Genomic DNA, 23,960 nt, shown 5'->3' on the forward strand with positions numbered 1-23,960 from the left:
AAGCAATTCAGAATCTATTTAATTATCTCAATAAAATATTTCTCCTTTGTTTACTTGTTAAACTCCCACAAAATTATGAGCTGCTTGCAAAGTTGCCAATTAATCAGAATAAGCAAAACATCTTCATGACCTACTATTTATCACGACATTACATCAGCGATTATATATATCCTTCACATTTTTTTTTTTTTTTAATTTGGCCACAAAGTCTGTCCCACTCCAGCATTGCTATCATAGGAAGAGACTTTGAGGAGAATTTATTGATAAACAAGAAAAATACAATATGTCAGGGGGACATGAGGCCAAATCCAGACCATTAAAAAATTCATAACAACAATTGAAAACCTCTTTTAGCAAAACCTATAACAAGGAAGCTTGGAAATGTTCTGAGAATAAGCAGCTGTAGCACAAGGAGGGCAAGAATCCCACCAACGGATACCGGGGTGATCAACACCATAATTAGCCAAACAATCAGCAACTTGATTATCCTCTCTAAAAATATGAGAAATCTGATCTGCCAAACAAAGAAAATCAGGAGAATGTTTTCTGACAAGGCTCAGTAAAGCTCGTCTAGTGGGGCGATTTGCTAAGCCCCGAATATTCCAATAAATGGTCTTCATGGATCACGGGGAGCAATAGCAGCAACCCTAGCACGAGTTTGAATAGTCTCACGCTCGTAGGTATGATAACCAGATTCCCGTTGTTTTTTCCGTAATCTTCTCTTCTGAGATTTTGAGAGAACCAAAGTCAAGTCATCCTCAGAAACATTATTTGCACCATCTAAATCATTGTTTTCTCTACTGACAACAGTATTTTGAAGAGCATCTTCCTCCACCATATTGTACCAATCATTAACCTTTTGAATTTCAGAGCGAACTTGAGGAGATAAAGAAGGAGGACTAGCCTCTTGAACTTGGGAAACAACTTGAACAGAGTCATTAACATTACATCTCTCAGAGAGCACAAGAGAAGAGTATCCATCGGAGTATCAGAAACATGGTCACAAGTTGTATCATTATCATCAACTAAACCTTCCACAAAATATGAGGGAGAAGCATCATCCAAACCTCTCGCACTAGAGAGGGAGTTCTTACTAACCAAACCAGCCTTAGCCAATTGACTAACCATATGATCATGAGAACCTGGAGTTTCTGAAACGTATGCAGAGTTGTCCCATTATTTTCTAAACCATCGACAACATGTATGGGCGAAACATCACCATCATCCAAACCTCCCACACTTGAGTTGGACACATTAGTAACACGAACCTCACCTTCCGGTTGATTGCGGATATCAGTTTCAACTCGAATGTTATCCTGATTGTTCTCATTGCGCTTCACTATTCGTGATCTTGCACCTTCCTTCTCAACCACTTGCGCACGCTTAATATCCCTTGCAGCAACACGACAAGTAGCAGGCAGATGCCCAATATTTCCACAAACAGAGCAAAAAGCAGGAAGTTTTTCATATATTATTTCCACAAATAAAACCTCTCCACTATCACGTTCAACCATAAGTGAAGTGGGAGGCTTTTTAGAAAGGTCAATATCCACTAATATTCTAGCATACATACCAAAATTCACAGAAGCTGTCGCCCTGTCCAATTGGATTGGTACTCCAACTCCCCGAGCGATTTCCATTAAGGTTTAAGGTTCCCAATATTCCAATCCCAAATCATATAGACGAATCCAAACTTGCGCATGGGTCGACTTCTGTTTGGAGGGTGAGAAATCTGCGGACCATTGGGAAATTCTAAATAATCCAGGATTAAGATTGAGTGTACTAACTGCCCAAACTCGTCTCATGTCCTCGGTGTGATCAAAACGCAGATAGAAAAAACCTTTCCCCAAAGGGATTAAACGCCAAGCCTTAAAACCCCATATGGTCTCAAGCTTATTTCTAAGATGAACCGTTTGAATTGGTGTAGAACCCTTAGGTAAAAAGCATAGGCATGAGTTATGGAAAGAGGGTAGACAACGTGGTCGATGGATCAGCAAGCAAAACATGCCGGCCTCACAAAACTCTGAGGTGTATCCATGTAGGAGTTTTGTGTGTTCAAGAAGCTCCGGTGATCGGGCTTTAATTTCTAACAATATTAAGTTTATTGGCATCTGTGTTCTTCATTTTCGTAATCTCGTTAGTTAATACAAATATCAATTGAAATTTCCACAGTGACATACAAATAGCATCTCACTTGATTTTCATTGCTCTAAATATCACAGTAGTTTGCCTAACAGGGCATAATTGCCCTTTTACTTGGGAAAATTACAAACACGCCCAACGACATTATTTATAACCAGCTTTGATTATACAAAACTGCTTGCTAACCCTGTTTTGTGGAGATATAATGGACATGAACATAGGAATGAAAAAACAGGCAGCTAAAAAGGAGAGAGCTTTAGAGGCTTTGAAGTAGTTTGAGAGTTTCGTCGATATGCTTCTCGGGCTGGAACTGATTGTTGTAGATGAGTTGAACCACCCCATTCTTGTCCAGAACATATGTCTCTCTCCCTGGCAATGCCCCAAACAGATCCGACGGCACTCCCCATTCTTTCCTCACCTTGTTACCCTCATCGCTGAGTAATGTGAACGGAAGTCTGTTCTTCTTTGCAAACTCCTACAAACATTTGCAATCGTAATCAACTTTGAGCATTGATTTGCAGCGGTTATGCATACAAAGCATACAAAACAAGTGTCGAATAAACTACTAGAGAGAACGAACATTCGCGATTTATAATTCTTAGCTCACGTAGTAGCAGCTTAAGTTTTCGATTACATTGAAAAACCAACAAATTTATCCTTACATCCGTTGAAGAATCAATGAGCTTTGGCCTTGTGCATAATTACCAAACTAAGCCTCAATGTGATGACAGTACATGATCTAAACACACAAAGCTTTCACAGTACCTTGTGTGATGATGGGTCATCACCGCTGATCCCTACAACCTCGGCACCGGCCTTCTTAAACTTCTCGTAAGAATCTCTGAAAGCACAAGCCTAAGGAAGTATCAATTTGTCAGTGTCAGTACTAACTAAAGGCACAATGTTTATCCGGTGTTGTCAGCTTCAATGCAAATTCCATATCATTAACCGAAAATTTACCGATACATAGCAGAAGTGAAAATTATTGGACAAAACTAATCCAGGATAAGCATATCAAGCATAAAAAACTTCAAATTAATTGGAATTAGAACATACAAAACAATGTGATTAGTTTTAAACCTGTTTGGTGCAGCTAGGGCTCTCATCAGCAGGGTAGAAATAGAGAACCACAGGCCTTCCCTTAAATTTGGAGAGGCTCACAGTTTTTCCATCCTGATCTTTCAACGTGAAGGCTGGTGGAACCGTACCCTTGTCCACCTGTCCACAAACAGACCAACCTAACTAATCAATAAAACAAATTAGCCGGACTTGTAGCTCAGATGATTAAGAGCGTTTATCCCGATAATAAGAAAGAAAAGATATATAAGCAAATGAACCTTAGCAGAAATGAACATCTTGCCAGAGGAAGATGAAGGGATTGGCAGAGTGGAAGAAGTGGAGAACTTGAGGCCATAGAATTTAGAATGTGAAGAGCTGGAGGCAATTGGGAGGGTTTGGGAAGATGGGTAGTGTTTGGGAGTTCGGGTGGGGAGTAGAGAGGGGAAGGCTGGCTGCTTGGGAACTGAGAGAGAGGCCATTGGATTGGATTAGACTGGACAGGACAAAACTAATCAGAGAGATACAAAGTTGTCTCCGAAGTTTCTCTGTTTTTTGTTGGGTTTTATGACAATTGGTGGAGGAAGATAAGGGAGGGAGAGTGTTGGGTGTCGGGGAGAAGATGGGGATTTAGTGGCTTTTGTGGACGATTGCTGACCCCAACCTTGGTACACGTCACATTTGTCGAGTTCAACCGACAAAGTTTGTAATTTAAATTTCAAGCTGATTACAATATATGTATTTACTTAATTTAATCATGTTAATGCAAGTATCTAGCACGCATCAACTTGTCATTAAATGTGTTTAGTTGTTGAGTTGATGCATAATTTAGTATTAGTTTGCTTTAATTTTTTTTTTTAAAGAAATTTTGGTCACTGGGAAAATAAAAGTCTTATTTTTAGCAGCGTTTCTGGAATTCTATTTTGATCTTACTTTGCCCTGTAACTTAAAAGTCATCATTTTACTCTCTGAAACTCAAATTCGTTTCACTTTGACCTGTGGACTCTCACTTCTCTCTTAAACTTATAGGTTACCTCCTCAAATATATGGGAGACCTAACATCCAATAAGACTCTGCCACATGTGCAATAAACTTGATTATAAATCTCCATTATACTTTAACATTCAATAACCAGAGAATATTAAGTTTAAAAGAAATTGAAGAGATGAAAAAAAATAAAAAAGAAATTGATTAGCATGTCGCTCCCAAATCAAACCCACATAAGAAATTAACACATCTAGGACAACGTGAAATAAATTCTAAGTTTTATAGAAACGACTTTTAAGTTTCAGATAGCAAAATAAGATCAAAATCGAGTTCTAGGGACAAAGTGGAGCAAATTATGAGTTTCAGGGAGTAAAGTAGCGACTTAAAAATTATGAGTTTCAGGGAGTAAAAAAGCAACTTTTAAGTTACATGGAGTGAAGTGAGATTAAAATCGAGTTTCAAAAGGCGTAACAAAAAATAAGCTAAAATAGAATGGTATGCATACATTTGTAAAGGGCTTTACCCCAAGTGGTTTTTGTTCACCCAAGCCCAAGTTTCTGGACAGAACCAGTTTTGAGTTTAGTTTTATTTTGGGCCTTGAGCCCGGTTATACCAATACTGAGGAAAGAAAATCAAACATAAATATTCCGCGAAATTTGGAGGGAGAAGAATACTCCACAGTAAACGTGGGATCTTTGAAGAAACGAAAGCGTGACCAGTGCGAATCGAAATCGGTAATAAACCCTAAACCCCTAAATTCTCAGTACTAATCTCCTTGCGTGTGGAATCCCTAATTGGGTTTCCGAATTGTGAACAGGATAAAGCGTTCTGGGTTGGGTTCTCTGCGTTTTCTCTCGAAGCATTAGAATTATGGAGAGTTTGCAGAAGTTGATTGGGAAAATCCCGAAAGACCCCCCAAAATTGGGCTCCGCTTCGGCTTCCTTCGACCCTCACCGTGGGACTGAAGGTCTCGCCGCCGCTCTGTCTTCCTCCGATCAGTCTCGTATTTTGCTTAACAGACCTGCCAGGTACCTGTCTCTCTCTTTCTCTCCTTGTTTTTTACTTTACTTGTTCAGTTCTTTGAAGTTTCAGAATATTTTATGGATTCTGTGAATTGGGTTGCGTTTGGTTTGTAATGGGAGGCTTGGATTTGCGAGTTGTCTTTGAAATACCAAATTGTTGGATTTTTTGTTCAGTGATTTCCCCAATCATGGTTTAGGGGTCTTAAGGCTTGGATTTTGTGGGGTTTTTCTTTCAATGATTTCCCGAAAGCGGGTTTCACTTGGTTTTAAAAGAGTTGAGGTTGATGCATTAATCAGCCATGAATTTGTTTCTATGTATGCATGTTGAATGTAAGCACTGAGTGTAAACACTGGATGTTGCTGCTGTTGTCGTCTTCTTTTTACGGCAATTTTCAATGTCTACTTGCAGGCAATTGGTGTCACTGTGGACGTGCTCAAAGCTTTGTACAATTTGCTTTGTTGCTGGAATTGTGGTTGGTTACACGCTGAAGCGACGTGTCCGAAGTTGGACTTCCAAACTTCTCAAGAAGATCAGAGATGATTGATTGCTACTGGATCTCTTTATACGAATCCATCTAATGTGTTGCTCTCCATAGAAGAACGATTCTCCACCAATAGTTGTTTGCTCTAGAGGGTGCAATTTTGATTAGCTTCCCGAGGTTATACTAACCCTGCATCTGACCTGATTTACAGATATTGTTAGCCTTCGGCTTTCTATTATGTTAATGATAAATTTTACGAGTTAACTATGAGCATGATTCTGTTCCTGTAGTTTTGACTTATTGCATCTGCCGATTTAGCTTCGCTCGCATACTTTGCATAGATCTATGTGATTTAAGTCGGATGAATTCTGAATACATCAAGTCAGAAAGGTATCCCTTTTGCTTGTACACCTCCATGCTAGGTTTTATCCTTTTCTTCTTGTTTTTCCATCAAAATTGCAATACATCGGGCTCATATTTGCTAGAATTTTGTTTCGTATTGTTGTAAACTAGCTGAATGTGTCAAGCACTCATAGTTTCGAAAGCTGGGCATTATATATGATAAGCAATTACATTTATATCTTTCTAAGCTACCATCCTTATACATTTATGATTATCTTTCTCCACGGATACTCCAAATGATTAGAAACGAATTGCTGCTTGGTATTTTGATGATGGTGGCCTTCTAGTTTTAAAAATACTCCTTGTGGAATTCAAACCGTGTCGTTGTCTTCTGGCTGAGTTCATGCGATAGCACCTTCAGCTCCTTTGCCAGCATTGGCATCCCACAGTAGAATACCCCTGCAAATTAACTGATTCGTTCAGTCTCTCGGTTTTTTTATTTCGTTGCTCGAACAGATGCACGCTTAGGGTTTAGGAAACTGGGTTAAAAGTTTGTAAGACTTTCATCTCGTTCTGTTTTAAACATTTCGGTTGTGGTAGAATATCTTTACCTACTGTTGAATACGGATGCTTGGAAGCTATCTTGGTAAACACTTGTTTCCAGTCTGGTCTTGCGAAGTGAGTTCTTACCTGCAATGCATGATTCAATGTTTGAAAGGTCATTAAATGCTTAAGAACACAATTTACAGCGCTAACTGAAATAGCGATGAAGGATCATACTCGGGTGCCAGATAGGATGTCGACACCATGTTTGGCGTGGTTGAGAGCTTGGACCATGGTGATTAGAGTCGACCTGGCGTCACCCTCTTCGTAGACACTCGTAAGATAGTTGTGTAGCTCAATCTGACCCTGTAATAGGAGAGAAGGTTAAAAGACTGGTAACTTGGCAGTAGCACATCATCAAAGTTGAAGATAATTATGACGTAAAATGGTAAAGAAATTCATTCATTACTTTGTGATCCATTTCTGCAACCTCGTCCATGACTCCTTTAAACCACTCAAAAGATCCAGGCTCTCTGGTAACCCAGTAGAAGTGAGCATTTGTAGTCTTCTGAGATTTCTTCTTGTCACCGGGCGTCAAACTTGAAGACATAAAACTATTCGGGCTGTCGTCTGATCTACTAGTTTCCGTATTTGAATCCTAGTTCATGATCAATGTACTGTAACTTAGTTATCAGTAACAGAGAAATCTATCGAAACACTGAAACGTTGTACTCGAAGAGTCGGATATAATGAATTGTACCATTTGTTCTTCTGCTGTTCTTGCTCTGTCAAGAAGATCTCGAAGAATGCTTATAAAAGGGGTAGCTCCGATCCCAAGCCCCACGAGGAGCAAGACATCGTAGTGCTGGTAGTCCTGCGCTGGCGCCCCATATGGACCGTCAACAAACAATCTGGGTTGGCTGCATTGATGTTGCATGTAACATTAATAATCCCATACATACACTGACTGTAAATCTCGGAAGGTAAAATATTGGTTCATACCCTCTCTGATCCAGATTTCGCATCTGAGCAAATCTTGCTGGATGAACTACAGATGAATCATCTTCCTCCGCTATGGCTCGCTTCAATTCTCGAGTCCAGTCTCCTACTGTTCGGATGTGAACGCTGAGGTACTCGTCTCCTGGTGCGGAGGTAATGGAAAATGGATGCCTGTAAATAATAAAGGAATGGTTCAGTACTTATCGTTGTCCGGGTTCTTTTTCTAATTTACATTTCCTGAAAGACGAAGTTTAACATGAATCAGACTCACCATTCAAATGGGGAGATGGTAGAGCATTGAAGAAATATGTACTGCCCACTTTTGTACTTAAATCCAGGTGGTTTGGACATGATTAAGCTAATCACATTTCCGGGGAGGACCGAAGCCTGTTAACAGAGTCAGAAACCAACAATCTCTAAACTATATGAACAGGTTCGAGTTAAATTTTCTTACCTTTAACATCTTAACTGAATAATGCTTCGATCTACATGTTCTCAGACTGCGCTCCGCTACATAGAGCAACAACGGAACAGAGATGTACATCCATGTCTGCTAAGTAGTAAAACATTAATTACTCGATGCAATCAGTTAATAAGTAAATGAAATTTCCTTTGTAATTCTACTGTGTTATTGTTCACATTTCGTACCGTTTTCTCGTACCACCTGTGTGCTAAATACAAGCAGCTTCCATGGATGATTAGCAAAATGTAGACAAGACCTAGCAGATGATGAGAATACCAGAATGCATTAAAACCAGTCAACTTGTTGAAGGGCGCAGGAAGTCTCACCATGTTCCTCCGAAATCTATGAGCTGCTAGCGTGAAGGAGATGGCTATTAAAATCACCATCAAAATTCCAGTCGCGCCTTCAGTTCCGGTGAGCAGGAATTCATAGGTGGGCTTTTTGTCATGGAAATCCGAGGATAGTGGTGCAAATTTTTCCGGCGAAGAGTTTACCAGGCGAGGAAAGTCGCACGCCAAATGGTTCCCGGCGTGAATGGTTATTCCAATTGCTATAGCAAATGCAATTATCTGTGGTAAAATAAGATCAGTACAAACAGAATGTCACATTGTTGTGTCTTAAGGAAAGAAAATTGAGAAAAAGCACAAAGCCGACTACAAATAGGCGACAAAATGCACTGGTTTATATACGATTTATTATCTGTTTAGTATTCCGAGTCAGTGAAGATTAGTGCTTATACCTTGTGGAAATTAATGTTGTCATCAAATGGGATGAAGGACCTAGCTCTTGTAGACCGAAGCCATGTCAGCGTGTTTCGACAGACCGGTAGGAGGATGAGAGCCATGTTAAGCTTGAGAGTCTCTGCAGCCCCTTTGGCCACTGGCAAGCAGTAATGCATGACCTGAAATGTAGCCCTATTTTTTCTGTACTGGTAGAATTTCCATACAAAAAGGCAAGCCATTGCAACAACCCACAACAGTAAAATCCAACCACGCCGCCAATTCTCGAGTGCGAGACACTGAAGTGAACGGCTCAGTCTCCGGACCAGATTCTTGGGCTTCAAGGAACTGGGGTTCTGACTCCAAGGTACACTTGCTGTGCTCAATGGTCTGCTGTAGTTTATGTACACGTCCCTTTGTAGAAGCAGTGCTTCCAATTGCCATAACTGATAAAATGGTATTGGTAAAACATCATCAATTTCCTGATTCAAGACCCTAGAAAGACGATAAACCTTTGAATGTGACGATCACACTACCACTAGTAAACGAATACACGCGTTAATTATGTTGGTGAATTGATAATGTGCCATGACAGTGTGACGGTCGCTGTTACAAAGTTCGATGACAAACTTTTATTCGAAGGTTGTTTTAATTTTACCTCGATGTAACCGAAATTTTCGGGATCAAGTTCTTCCATTATCAATGAAGCATACTCTTCGGCTTGTTCTTTGAGCTTGGATAGCTTGTTTGCAGAAGCACTGAGCGTTATAAGCTGTAATTGAAATAATTAGCAAAAAAAGGACAAAACGAAACTTCATTAGATTGTGCTAATTAGATTCAACTAATGCATGAAGTAGTTTAACAGACGTTTTTTTCTTTTTTTTTTTTTTTTTTTTTACTGCAGTTAACAGTTTTTACCTCTTGAACTCCTTCCATTGTGATTCTTCCATCTTCATTGACGTCCGCCCTGAAAATTAAATAATAAAAAAAAATTAGAAAACAACTTTTGACCAACTAAAAACCCAAGGAAAGTGATTTTCTCTCTAAATTTCTAGTTTTTCGATCCAACAAAAACCATGAGCAATTTTTTTTTTCTAACCAGAGAAACACAACCACAAATAACCAAAGGCAAAAGATACACGCAGTTCAAAAGCATTTAATTACATAACTTTTGTTTTAAAGCTATTGAGGTGGAGACATTTTTTTAGCGTGTCTGGAATATAGGACGGAACATCACATTTCATTATGTAATTGAAGGAAAGTATTTTTCAAGTGTTCTCTAATTGTATAATTATATATAGTATTACGCTATGACGCCATGTATTCTGCGCACATTGAAAAATCTGTCGTTGAGATGGGAAAGGTTGAAGTAGATAGAACACAAAAAGACATAGCATAGTTAACCCTATGTGGGTAAGATTCTCTCTTTTTGGTCAACTGAACAAAAATCTCACACAAACACAATGCACAACTGCAACAGGCAAAATGCCAAAACACAATAAAAAACTCCAAGAACACAAGATTAATAACTCTCCAAAAGGGTGTGACTCATGAGTACCAATCACTTGATGTGTTGAGTGCATTAATCTTGAATGATACAACTATAAAAATATGCTACGATGAGTCATATGTAGGGTTTGTAATAATATTTTGCTATAAAATTATGTAAAACTCATGTACACATAGAACATCTTAAGCTCCCACACGTCACTGACTTAAGCACCTCTCAGGCTCTCACTAAGACAATAATATAAAAATTAAAAATATCAAAAGAAAAGAAAAAACATAGGTACAAGTTAGGTTAGTTTATCATGGTGTCCGCCTTCTTTCACTCAAGTTTCACCTTAAGATACATTAGATTAGTTTAGAATTGGAGCTCTGTCTGTCTGGACCGTCGATTTGTTAGAAGCAAAATCATACAAACCTAATCAACGGCTGAGAATAGAAAGAAATGAGAGTGAGAGAGACCCACATGTCAAAGAAGATTTGAAGGCGCGCGTCGAAGCTGCTGTCGGAAATTTGCAACCAAAAGTCACGAAGCTCCTCTATTGTAATTTTGGTTATCTTCTGCCGCCGCCGCCTCGCCAATGCATCAAATATCCCCACCGCGAACTCCTCCGAGTCCCCCATCCCTTCGTTCATACAAAATATCATCAATATTTTTCCCCCGCAATTTTCCGGGGAAGCAAACAGACAAATTTACCTAATCTCAACTACTAAACTTAATTAATATCAATTAATTAAACTTCTACAAGCACTTAATATTTTGTGTTTACACTATTTACCTATACATTCGCCGAAGTCTGCTCTGGCGAGCAAGCCGTCCTTAGCGAGCGACTCGAACCTCGCCTCCACTTGCTGCCATTGCTCCGCCGCGTCATTTCCTCCGGCAGTCGTCTTGCTGATGAATCTAAGACCGTTGAGAGCTCTTTGCGCGCTCGATCTCGTCCGTTGAAGCTTGGCCTTCATCCGCCTCCCCTCGCGAGCCGACAGAGTGAACTCCACCGCCGACTCCGAATTTGACGCCGTCGTCCTCGAAGACGCCGATTTCAACCACCCGAACGTCCGCCGTACACTCATCGACGTCGCGGAAAGACTCCTCCGTAAAATCCCGTTCTCCGCTACCGCCGACGACGTCAAGTCGTCGTTTGCGGGAGCGACGCTGCACACGACAATTGAGCCGTCGTCGTCGTCGTCGTCGTCGTCGAGCTCCAATGTGACTTCGACCAAGTCCTGGCTGAGGTCTCTGAGAAACTTCGGCAGCATTGCGCCGCCGACCGGCGACGGCGAGGGTAACTCAAACCCGGGGGTGTAACTCGACCGCTTCGCGCTAGACGACGCCGTCGACATCATTGTTTAGTTATTATAATTCTTGAGGTTTTCTGTGTTTGTTTGAAAAAAATGAAATACTTCGGATTTTTCTAGCTCTAGAGAGAGATACAAGACATGCACTTCTCAACAGATTCGTCCCTCACAATTTCTACACAAGTCGTGCCACTGCCACCTCCCTCTCTCCAACTCTCTTTCTCTCTCTGGAGAGTAGTTGAGTTTTCACTCAAGAACCTAAATTTGTCTCCACGACTACAATACTTTTCCACTTACTTATAACAATTATATATATATATATATATAGGGAAGTGTGATTGGGACAGAGGAATTCCAACATTCCACCGCACGTGAGACCCTATTTTATGGGTCACACGTGGAGTACCACACATCAGCAACCACGTGGAGCCAAGGCGGGGCTCACCCATTTGCGCTGGGCCAATGCACGTGGCATCTTTTGGCCTACGTGGAGCCATGTCAAGGCTCACCCATTTGCGCAGGGCCAAAGGGGACCCACCCGTTCATGCATTTGCACAGGGCCAAAGGGGACCCACCCGTTCATGTGGATGTACGGACCCGTTCCCTGGCTCTGATACCATCTTAAATTTCAGGTAGACGGGCCATGGGCCCACTCTAACAACACCGATACTATCCTCACTTGGCCACCTACTCAATCCGTCAGGTGTGAGGTTTTAATACAAAAGGTCTCGGTGTTAGTTAGAGTGGGGTAATTATATTTAAAGGGTTTGTTCTCAAGCTCTGTGGCCGATGTGGGACAGATGAATTCTAACAATATATATATATATATATATATATATATATATATATATATAAAATAATATAAACTAATTAAAATTTGATGATCTTTGAAAGCAAAGGAGAAAGTACGTACTATATATACCTCCCCATACTATATTTTCCCCGCCAATGATAAAGTGTGTTATTGGGATTTTATGATTTTGTAATCATTTTATAGGAGGAACTTACCATCTAAAATTTAAGAAGAAACAAAGTTTACGTTAATTGCAATGTTTAGGTTAATCGTCAATGATTATTGTACATACGCACATGTTGTACAGATAAATATTTCTGTATATGATGTATTTCTACAAGACAAAAACCCTAGAATTTATCTTTTTCCACCAACTACACTCTTGAATCTCACGTTTTAACTCTATATAAGGGGGGTGTTGTCGTAAATTTAGATTTGTATTTTATTTTATTTTATTTTGTCACATATATATTGTATCATACTCATGCAAGCATATACTAAACTTATTAAACTGAATTCCTCATGTATTTTACGTAACCCATCGAGTTATTTTGTATAAGTAATATATTTTGCCCTTAATTATATCATTATAACCATTAACCATGTGTTTGAAATGAGAACCATAATAATTAATCTGAGACTAGTGCTATATTTTACTCCATTGCAATACTACAAGATGACGTAAGTAGCAAGAGTGATGTGTATACTGATTGTATGCATCATTTTGCAACATCACTTGATACAAAAATGTGTTCCTCCGAGCAATGCTCGTGGTATGAACATATCATGTATACATAAATGGTTAAAATGCTTATTATCTTAATAATTGACTATAAAATAAAATATGAGAAATACTATGTGTGTGAGTAGGGTTTATTTTTCAGACAGCTTTACTCTTGTTTATCCGGCCGGTGGTTCTTTCACTATTTTTATGCCTAACAATTGCCCATCGATGGCTTCTCTAGTTTTAAGTATACGTACGTACGTAGACATATTGGTAGTGGTGATCACTGTTGCTGAGCAGTCATTCTCAGACTCGATTTTTGATACAATATGCCCAGCATAGCTTAGTCATACCTTACTACAACTTAAAAATGTATGTGTACGTACTCTCATTGACTTTGTTGCTTGGATTATTTGATTTCCCATTTAGAAGATGCTTTAACAATATTCTTTTATTGTCCGAACTCAAAAAATTCTACAATGAAGTTAAATTTTGGGGCTGTTTGACATAGCTAATTAGAGCATGGCTTCAAGTTGACACATGCTCCCTCTTAGATTTTGGACATGATTTTATAATTACTTCAAATACGATTCAGAGACCTCAATTCGAAAAAAAATCAGTTTAACCCCATTAAATTGATTGATAATATTGTCTCCGATGAAATGATATTCTAAATTATAAATGTAAATTAGACCAGTTAGTCAAGTTAATGTGATTCGCATTGTACATGGGTTCGAATCTTCCTCCTCTTGTATCAGAGCAGTTTAGGAAATTGCTTATATCAAAACAATATTTCAACTTAAAATTTATTAATTATTCTTTTCTCATACATGTTGTGGCATATATATACGAGAGGATACATAAAGGTGACGCTTTGAATTTTAAAATATGTGGGAAGTAAGAAATTATATATGGTAGCAAGAAGCTTTTAGTTTAATTGGTTATAAGATCATATTTTCTGCTCTCGAGGTCTTGCGTTAAAGTCCTTCTCCCCAACATCTATTCTATAAAAGACAAAAAAAAAAAGACAAAAAACATATATGTGTATGTGGCAGAACATTATGCACACATCACAATTTTTATTTTCTGTAAGATGATACGTCTAGCTTATATTCTTCCTATTAGAAGGTTCGTGTCTTCCACTCCTGCCGCCCATGAAGGCAGCTCGTAATACACTTCACGTTAAAGATAGAGATTGGAGATTTGGTGGTGCCCTAAAGTCACACGCATATGACCCTTCCATTTATTCGTATGTATGCTAGTTTTTTATTTGATAGAGAATCAAGTTTTGTTTATAGCCAAACATTGTTCTATTTGTTAATACTATATACTATTGTTCCATTTGTTAATACTATATGGGGGCGTTTGTTTGCCCTCACTAACTCGGACTGGACTAGCTATTAGTCCAATACTGTGTTTGTTCCATGCTGGGACTAACATTAATGAGACTAAATGGGACTAGCATGGACAAAACCCTTCACTAAGAGGTCTTAGTGAGACCCCCCAATAACCATGGGACTAGCTAAGACTATCCTCTATTTCTCGTCCTTGTCATGCTCAACGACCACTCCTGACAGACTCCTCGTCATCGCCAGTCACCTAGATCAATCATTAACTTCCCGACTCTCTTTCAGATCCATTTCACAACCAACTTTCATATAAAATATACCAAATTGAAGTTGGGAGTGACAAGATTACGATTTTATTTGAATCGAGGCCAAAATGTGGTCGAATGTGGCCGGCAAAATGGCCTGGAAGTCTTGGCTTGTTTGGGCTTCTTCAAATCCATGACAAATTCGAGCATGCAAAGCTAAGATCTCGGTCCAGGGATGGTGATGAATTTTTTGGCGGTGCTAACTTCATCCAATTTAATGAGGGTTGGCCAAAAAACACATCGGGAAACCTGCAACTCGTCGGGAAAATTGGAGCCGTGAGGTTCCGTTCGAACAACGCATAGCTAGAGAGGGAGGGAGGACAGAGAAATAGAGACTGGAATCAATAAGGAGTTTGACCAGGAATGAGAAAGATACATGAATTGAGAGGTCTGAGAGGAAAAAAAGAGGGAGAGGGTGGGACGATGAGAGAAGAGGAAAAGAGTGGGACGGAAATGGTAGGAAAAGATGGAGAAAAAGATAAGATCATAATAAAATATTAATAATTTATATATTAAATAAAATAATATTAGAATTTGTTATTATCCAGCTTCTTAGTCCAATACTGCACCAAACGCTTCACTAAGTTAGTCCAGTTTAGTCTAGTCTAAGCCAGTCCAGCTTAGTCCTTTAAGCTAATCCAGTCCGAGATAGTTTGACGCAACAAACGCACCCTATATGCTTAATTATTATATTGTAAAGGTATTATTATGGACAAATACTTTGATCCATTTTATGGCAAGTATCATTTTATCCATTTCTTATCGTTAATGTATTTTAACTGTACAAATCTCGTAACAAAAACTGTTCTTTTATTTATTTATTTATTTTTACCATCATTTAAATACATTAATGTACTCTTAAGATAAAATCTCAACCCGTGGGGCTGCAAGTACTATGGATCTTCTGACTCCCAATTGGGAAGCAGTAGCTTCTTGGACTAAGCTGAGTTGATATGATAGTCAGGCGAATGAAGCGAATTAATATCAAATTTAATAGTGCGTAACCATATATTTCTAATAACAAGCTAGCAACCAATAGTATATAACTCGATAAGTAGATATTCATGGTAGTAGCTTCAACGTTTATTTGACAACTGTAGCTTTTGTAATAGTTTTGAAGCCTCCCTTCCTCTTAATAATAATGTTTTTTTTTTTTTTATAAACATACACACACACACATACACTGTACACAATATAAGAAAAACGAGATGAAGTTAATCATGTCATTTCGATATGCTTTTCGTTCAAGTTAGATACGGATGATGACAAATTATTGCTTAGGTCGAACTTAATTTGTACGTGTCACTCTTTGAATCTGGGGCTCATGATTTGTTATAATTTGATTTACAAATTACTTTAAAAAAGTTCTGCATGCTATCTCATCTGAAAGCTATAGCTTCCATCCTCTTGTCGTCGTTTATGGAAAGAATGTCTATCAAGCACCAGAGACATTTGAGGGAAGTAACTCAACCAATCCATTGACTTTAACAAGTTTGATTAAAAATCCAACTTTAGAGTAAACTTAATACTTAAAACTGTTCTGGAAAATTTTTGAGCTTGATGGTCACACTGCTATTCATGTTTGATGTTAATTACTAATGAACATGTATAATATGTACGGACGTATTGTGGATATTTTATGTACTTAGAGTATAGTATTAACAAATAAATACTCTTATTACAGTATGAGTAAACTGGTAACACCATGTGACAATATTTCAATATCGAAAAGCTCTTGTTAGAACGAGAACATTGTAAAATGGGAAGGATTTGTACTTCCAAACCCATTTGATCTTAATTAAATTTTTCCATTAATGTTTAATTTTTCTTGGTTAGAAAGCACATTACATACTTGAAATCCTATAGCAAACAAAGAAACCTTTCCATATGGCCTAGCTTGATCGATCTTGTACTCCCCTTCCCTCGTGCTGAAAATATTGTACTAGGCAACAACAACACTAAATAAATTAAAGAAATTAAGATTTCTTAAGCAGTATTTTGGTCAATTAGGTGGAACCTACTAATCAACTAGAAACAAAATGCATGGTTTAATGTGGACATTTTGTGATGGTGATACACCCTGGATTTGGTAAAAATCTAAGATTCCAAGCAAGTCTTTGGAATGACATGACACAAAATAAAATTAGTCCTTCAAGCAAGTTTTTGATGGTGATACATGCTGGGTGTGGCAAAATCTAAGATTCCAAGTAATTTAATCCTTCAAAATCAAGCAATTAAACTCATAGCTACCAATGCATTTCGTGTCCTTTCTCATTCCATTCATTTTATTTGCATGCTCAAAAATTTTAAATTGCCAGAAAGCTAAACAAACAAAATAGTATTAATAAGAATAAATAATCAGCAAGAATAATGGCGGATTCAGAAACCTTTTTTTTTTTCGGGGGTCGATTTGTACACTAACACGAACCAACAAAGATAAAATTTTGCTCTTATTAACAAGCTTAAAAGATAAGTCAACAGTCCATTTTTGCTTACCCATTAACCCTGATCCAACCTACCTCCATTCAGAATCGTGTCATGCGTCTAAAGCGCATGCATTCTTTGAATAATTTTTTTTCTCAATGCATTCTTTGAATTATACATGGTTTTTTCTTGTTAGAATTGTTTTGAAGGGGGGTAAGGTTACACCAAGATTATGAGTGAACGAAGACTCATCAATAACCACCACAAATTCCCAATGAAAACCAACAGTTTCTCTATCGACCAAAAGATAAACCAATAGTTTCTCAACAGAATATTGATTGTGTTCCAAGATAACTAAATTAAAAGGAACTTAATTAGGTAAATGATCTTCCAGAGATTTTGGTCATATCAGGCTCAAGCTGCTCAATTCTATATAATTGACCCAAAAAATATGCAGCTCCATGTTGATCTCAATTATGTGGCCCAAAAGATAAGAAAGTCTTTGTAATCCCGCAAGCAAATTAGTGGCCCGAGTCCAAAGATCATACTTATCATACACTATTGGCTGAGGCTGCTGAGCTCCTCATCAGATTCTGTGATTTTTCTGACTGATTTGGTTTCTATACTCCTCCAATGGAGCAAAAGAAAATTGTAATCTATTCAGCTTATAGAGTAGACAGATAAAAGACGAGTTTCAAATCGCTATCCTTAAACAACTATATATTAACGCAGCGGTAATTCATTTATTTATCTTGTGATTCAAGAAAATTTTACTGTATAAGCAATTACATTACATTTTTTAACCATTGAATATGACAGATTTATCTTTTACCCTGGCATGATATAGAATGGTAGTTACTGCTAATTTAGTAATGTATGTTATATATTGTTTGTGACACACCCCGACCGAGATCAGGGCGTGCTGGCCGTCACACGAAGGTGACGTAGCCATGTGCGCATGCGGAAGCTATTAAGAAGGTAATATAAAAGTACTAATAATTAAAAACCTAATAGCATACAAAGTACTAGTGTATGTGAGACACAATTCAGAGCAAGTCTACAGCAGTCGAAAAGGAAAGATACGACATATATACACCCGAAGGTGACCCTACAATGGTGAGTGTCTGTCAGAAATGCCGGGACGCCCTCTGGGATAAACCACCGAACTTGCTAGACCACTAGAACCTGGAGGGGCGCAAAAACAAAAGCGTGAGTGGGCAAAAACAAAGTTCTTTGAAAACTCTTTAGCAAAATACATTCTAACCCCTCGCCGTAAAACCTGTATACTTCCCAGAAAATGAACATATATACGTATGTATAGATATGTCAATCATGCTCCATGATATGCCATTCATGCTCCATAATATGCCATTCATGCTCCATAATATGCCACAACATAATCTCATAATCAAATATAATTGCTCAAGCGTAATTCACATCAATAATATATAATCTGGCAGCCGGGAGTCACCTAACGTGACCTGTACGGCTGAATCTAGAGCTCCACTCTCAACTCAATAACTGAATCTGCACACGAGTCGGAACCACCTAACGTGGTCTGTACGACAAGCTGGGTGTATTATATATATGTATGCTCTAGTGCTACGATCACGTGAAGCTGTGCGATAATCGCGGGTCACCTACAAGTCGGAACCACCTAATGTGGTCTGTACGACAGGCTTGCACCTATCTTGGATCCAAGGCGAGCATGCGGTGCTGGTGAACATACACGTGAAGGCTGTGCCCTGGCCCTGGGCGGGAGCACTAACACCGGGGGTGCAGATTATGAGCTCTCTAAACCTCTCAAACTACCATTGCATAATAAACAGGAATGCATAACCACATGAATACCGCTTACCTGGCACTTACCTGTGCGTCCACAGCACCAAATACACATATATATATATATATGTATGCCACTACTAATACATACGATGATGCGTAAATAATATTCATATGATGCATGGCATAAAACATATAACCTTTTCTATTTAATTTCTGGGAATTAATATGTATATAGGTATATACGGAAAACAAAAGCCCACTCACTGGTAATTAGAAGGGTCGTAGCCCCCCTGCCTCGAGTGTGTACGCTCGTCCTCGGAAAACGAATCACCTAAACGCGACAAAGTTACGAAAACGTTAATTTAAAAGCACCTAAGCAACTTCTCGTAATAACTTCTCATACATTGCTCAAATTGGACAAATGAATATACCAACGTGATCTACACAACCTCAGGATCACGCCCATATTTTTAGAAAAATTTTTGGACTACGCACGCGCCCCCACGCGCCTGAACAGGCACGGACCTACGCGCCTCCCACGCGCGGCCACGTGCACTGCACACTGACGGTGTCAACAGACGCCGTCAGGAATATTCCGTCAACTAACGGAATATTCCGTTAAATCTAACCAGATTCCGTCCACTGCCGTTAGGAATATTCCGTTAGACTTAACGGAATATTCCCCTTTCTTCTCCGGCGAGCCTCCGGCGCCGGCGACGGCGCCGGAAAACTGGGAATTTTTCAAACTTTGTTTTCTCCTTCGTTTTTCAACCAAATTTCACGTTCTTTATACCAAAATGAAGCTTAGGACTAGTAGAATCACGTTGGACTACTTTTAAGGCCTAAAAATTGATAGATAATACCTGTCCACAACTTCAAAGTTCGGCCAACTTCGAACCTAGCCTTCCCGACGTCCAATTTCACCCAACGAACTACTCCCAAGCTCCTTGGGACCTCACTAACACGTCTACAAGCTTCAAATAACCAAAAACTAGGTAAATTTAATTTGCATGAACAGTAACCAAAACTGAGCTCGTGAAATCGACGTGAAAACGTCGGAGTTCCTACCTGAAAATGGCACCACTGGACTTCTCTCAGCCTCACGAGCACGAGGGTGGTCTTGGTTTCTTAATTGGTGCAGGTTCGAGTAGGTTTTGTGTGTAGTCCGTAGGTTTGCAGAAGGAAGAAGAAGAAGATGGACTCGGGGAAGGAGAGGAAGAAAGAGAGAGAGAGAGAGACAGAATGACAGAAAGTGAGGGAATGAGGGAGGGAATCCCGGGAGAAAAAGAAAAGGTGTGAGTGTGTGTGGTCCTACAACACCACACCACACCACACTAATGTGTAAACGAACAATTTAGGGGTAAAATTGTAATTTCAATGTACGTTTCGATAATTCCGGGACGGGATGTTACAGTTTGTATGGTAGAAAATGATGCTTCGAAGTTAGAATCCATGCCTTCAAGTTTCATAAAGTAGCTTCTAGCATACATAGTAACATACTCTAATTTGGAAGCTTTAATATTAATGTCTTCCCTCTCCATCCTTATCAACAATGTGGCTGGTAATGTATCCTTAAAAGTTAATTCATCTTTTTGGTCAGCTCAAAAACGATTCCTCAGCATTTGTGATATGAAAGAACACAACAATGTTAATGAGTGCATGAACATGCATGAAATAAAGATTACAAGAAGTTAACAACAATAAAAAAAAACCTTATTCTATTAAGTAAGGTCGTTTGTATGAATTATAGAATGCAATTGCACTCAGTTTTGAGCAAGTTTTTTATTAGCTCCAAGGTTTAGGATTCATTATCATAGAGATTCGACGTGAAAATAAAGTGCCATATGTCGACTACTTGACGTCCACCTCCTCCTCCTTTATTCAGGCTTGAAACCTGCAACATAAGATAAACTTAAACATGCGGAGTTGCATTATGCAATGATTAAGACCTACATTTTGTTTCAAAGATAATCTATTAGACTTTGGTAAAGTCATCATCTAACGTAACATGTAATGTAATGCGTGGGTTCAAAGTTGCTTAAAGTCGTCCAATGCTAATGGACCGTTTCTATTATATTTCAACACACAAACTTAAGGTAGAGCTTAAAATTTATACACTCTCATCACCCCGCTTTGCAAGTAACACGAAAAGGCCTCGTAGTAGTGTTGCAATCATTCCAAATAGGCGTGGATATAATATTGACATCAAATTTTTATTTATTTATTGTTATGTTCTTGAATTGTCATAAAGGAGTGATATTAGCGTTCTCGTAATGTGTTAATGTGCACGCTTCATTGATTATTTATTATTCTTCATTCAACTTTTACATTCGCTCTTACGTATGTAGTTAATACGGAGTGAGAAAGGAATCAATAAATGCAAAATAACAATTGAGGAGCGAGAAAGGAAACATAATGAAAACAAAGTGAAGCTATGAGTTCGCGTTCGTATCTTGGTATGATTTAATGACTTCATATAGAAGCGTTTTCCCCAAAAAGAAAAAACCCAATAAAAACTAATGACTTGGCATCTCATAAACAATGACTTGGCATGGGATTGGACTCAAAGCACGTGGAAAAGCCAAAACTCAAAAACGAAAAGCGAAAGCTATCGCCCTTGTACAGACGAAGGTCGTTCGAAGTTGAGAGTCATCAGCTATAAATATGCTCCTCTGTTTTGCACAACATCTCTTCTCTGCCAAGTCCTCATAAGTTTCCACTTCATCAAATATAAACACACTTCTCTGTTTTTTCCTCTTTTTTTTATTTTTTATTATGGTTTCACGAGAAAACAAAAATATATAAATTATTTATTTATTTGGATATTGAAGAAGAGAAGCCGTTAGGTTTGTTTGGTTCCTAGGAAAACAGAAAAAAACAGAGTCGTCCGAAAGCGTAGGCAGAGCGAGTGAGAAAGGAAATTTGGCTCCGAAAATTGATGGGATCACAAAAGTAGTAAACTGTAAAACTCCCAAAACATTCATCTCCCTTTTTTTCTTTGGGATTTATTTTCAATTATTATTAGCGAAATTTAGAATTTATTTTTTTGAAAAGAATCTCTCTTTGGAGAGCTAGAGCTCGCTGTGTTATTTCCTTCCGAAGCTCCCATGGCGTTTCTTCATCGGGTTTGCAGTTGATGTCCTCCCCCTCCTCAGGTAATTACATTTTTATTTGATATTCTCGTTTGGATTCATGGGTTGAAATTGGATTATCAGATTTATTGGCTTCTTTTTTCTGTGTAGCATTTTGATAGTGGTTGTTTTTGGTCATTTGGGTTCTTTTTATATTTTCTTTTGGGTTTTTCAATTTGTAGATCTTGATTTGTGAAGTCAAATTATCACATCTGACATTGAACTGAAATTACATTCCTACAGGGATGAAATTATATATTTTATTGAAATTTCACAAGGAAAGATAAAAGAATTCACTTTTCAAAATACAGAAAATATTACCATGTTGCTATTTCATCTTATATGAATGAAAAATCTCAGAAATCGATGTAGGGATGGTTAAAGTTTGGAACTTGGGTGCAGACGTGGGTTTAGGTATGTTGGCTCGAGTGGATGTGCTCCTTCTCCTACGCACCCAAGTCCTAATCTCCGTCCTGGAGATCAAATTAGTGTAAAGTAGAATATCATTTATAACATTGTATCAAGAAAACAAAAAGTTTGGAACTTGATTGTGTATTTATGGTATGGTAGATATAAAGATGTTGATGATTTGAATTATAATGATGACGGTGAATTGAACTTAATCCTTTCATAGTGGAAGAATATCTGATGAAACCTTGTCGTGTGGAATCGGACAATCTGATTTCTGTGGTGGGATTCTTTCAGCAATTGTGGTAAAACCTGTAGCAATGAATGAAAATGGTGGCACCAAGTTGACCGGAATCAGGCAGATTGTCAAGTTCAAAGAAATTCTGCAGAAGTGGCAAGCTGTCACGCTTGGCTCGAGGGCAAACAGCCCCCGAGCCAAAAGTAGTCCCCATTCTGAAAAAAGAGGAGGGGAGAGCACCACTCCCCGTTCTGAACGAGGCCATGGGGGCATTTCACCGGCAATTAGCAAGAGGCTAACAAATGTTCTTTGTGATTCCGACGAGGATATATGCCACAGTCCCGAACCGCCACCTGATGTCCCCCAAGGGTATTTGGCGGTTTATGTTGGACCGGAGCTTCGGAGGTTCATCATTCCCACTAGCTACCTCAGTCACTCCCTTTTTAAAGTATTGCTGGAGAAGGCTGAGGAGGAATATGGGTTTGATCATGGCGGCGGGCTCACAATCCCATGTGAGACTGAGACCTTCAAGTACCTCTTGAAGTGCATGGAGAACCATCAGAAAGCTCACCCTGATGACATCCCAGGTAAAAAACCACATACTTTACTAGTTACCTTTACGTTTTAGTGCCTTATAGATCAAGTCATCCTCTTTGATACCCATAATGAATTCTAAAACTCTCTAACCGCCGGTATATCTCAAGTCAATCACACAATCTTACACGTTTCAACCTACTTTCTCATATGGATGTGTGTAATTAAGATAAAATATCGACACAGTAACATCACAGGTGCATAAAAGTACTGCGGAAATAGGCCCTTGATCCATTTTCAATTTGATGGGTCATGGATCCACATTGCATAAATAATATTATTGTTTTCTTCACGAAATAGGTTGCTAGTTTTATTGATGTTAATTTGGTATTGTTGGTGGTTTTGCAGCTGGAGACTGGAAACTCATTCAATGAAGAGTAAGTGATCGTGATGAAGCTTTTTATTAGTGGTCCAGGTTTTTAGGGGTGTGATTTTCTGGTGTAAAGCAGGGTCTCTCCTTGTATTCAGACATCTTTTTAATTTTTCTCTTTTTATTTTTTATTTTTAATTAAAGAACGATTAGAGAAACTTTAGTTAGATATTTTTAAAGGTGTGGTGCCTACAATTTGGTGCTTAGAGTGGTGGTATTGTTAACCTCTCTATTTTCTCTGATTGAATGTTACCTACATCTGATATTTGATCCTCAAAG

The 23,960-nt window shown here is 38.6% G+C and overlaps 5 protein-coding genes across 6 annotated transcripts; 2 read left to right on the plus strand and 3 right to left on the minus strand.

The window, feature by feature from the left end:
- Positions 1 to 616: 616 nt before the first annotated feature.
- On the minus strand, positions 617 to 1,640 carry LOC137747735 (uncharacterized). The gene is made up of 2 exons (XM_068487891.1): positions 1,143 to 1,640; positions 617 to 904 (listed from the first exon to the last, which is right to left on the minus strand). Exons 1-2 carry the CDS (start codon positions 1,638 to 1,640, stop codon positions 617 to 619), a joined length of 786 nt encoding a protein of 261 aa, XP_068343992.1.
- A 475-nt stretch (positions 1,641 to 2,115) lies between these two features.
- Positions 2,116 to 3,793, minus strand: LOC137747240 (peroxiredoxin Q, chloroplastic-like). The gene is made up of 4 exons (XM_068487310.1): positions 3,480 to 3,793; positions 3,223 to 3,360; positions 2,908 to 2,997; positions 2,116 to 2,617 (listed from the first exon to the last, which is right to left on the minus strand). Exons 1-4 carry the CDS (start codon positions 3,678 to 3,680, stop codon positions 2,399 to 2,401), a joined length of 648 nt encoding a protein of 215 aa, XP_068343411.1. The 5' UTR covers positions 3,681 to 3,793; the 3' UTR covers positions 2,116 to 2,398.
- Positions 3,794 to 4,850: 1,057 nt separating this feature from the next.
- Positions 4,851 to 6,231, plus strand: LOC137746429 (uncharacterized). The gene is made up of 3 exons (XM_068486448.1): positions 4,851 to 4,919; positions 5,003 to 5,213; positions 5,617 to 6,231. Exons 2-3 carry the CDS (start codon positions 5,056 to 5,058, stop codon positions 5,750 to 5,752), a joined length of 294 nt encoding a protein of 97 aa, XP_068342549.1. The 5' UTR covers positions 4,851 to 4,919; positions 5,003 to 5,055; the 3' UTR covers positions 5,753 to 6,231.
- Positions 6,232 to 6,354: 123 nt separating this feature from the next.
- On the minus strand, positions 6,355 to 11,608 carry LOC137748848 (respiratory burst oxidase homolog protein E-like). Its single transcript, XM_068489036.1, has 14 exons — positions 11,041 to 11,608; positions 10,728 to 10,887; positions 9,674 to 9,722; positions 9,414 to 9,527; positions 8,776 to 9,201; positions 8,222 to 8,605; positions 8,028 to 8,123; positions 7,845 to 7,960; positions 7,577 to 7,744; positions 7,335 to 7,494; positions 7,044 to 7,232; positions 6,812 to 6,940; positions 6,643 to 6,721; positions 6,355 to 6,490 (listed from the first exon to the last, which is right to left on the minus strand). The coding sequence occupies exons 1-14, from the start codon at positions 11,606 to 11,608 to the stop codon at positions 6,381 to 6,383; spliced, it is 2,748 nt and encodes a 915-aa protein (XP_068345137.1). The 3' UTR covers positions 6,355 to 6,380.
- A 10,170-nt stretch (positions 11,609 to 21,778) lies between these two features.
- On the plus strand, positions 21,779 to 23,952 carry LOC137748936 (uncharacterized). 2 transcript variants are annotated; one of them, XM_068489126.1, is made up of 3 exons: positions 21,779 to 22,095; positions 22,706 to 23,304; positions 23,660 to 23,952. In XM_068489126.1, exons 2-3 carry the CDS (start codon positions 22,800 to 22,802, stop codon positions 23,683 to 23,685), a joined length of 531 nt encoding a protein of 176 aa, XP_068345227.1. In that variant the 5' UTR covers positions 21,779 to 22,095; positions 22,706 to 22,799; the 3' UTR covers positions 23,686 to 23,952. The 2 variants fall into 2 exon arrangements, with proteins under 2 accessions (XP_068345227.1, XP_068345226.1); XM_068489125.1 differs by having other exon boundaries at positions 22,777 to 23,304.
- The last annotated feature ends 8 nt before the right edge of the window (positions 23,953 to 23,960 follow it).

Source organism: Pyrus communis, chromosome 10 (genome assembly GCF_963583255.1).
Source record: "Pyrus communis chromosome 10, drPyrComm1.1, whole genome shotgun sequence".
NCBI classification, from domain to species: Eukaryota; Viridiplantae; Streptophyta; class Magnoliopsida; order Rosales; family Rosaceae; genus Pyrus; species Pyrus communis.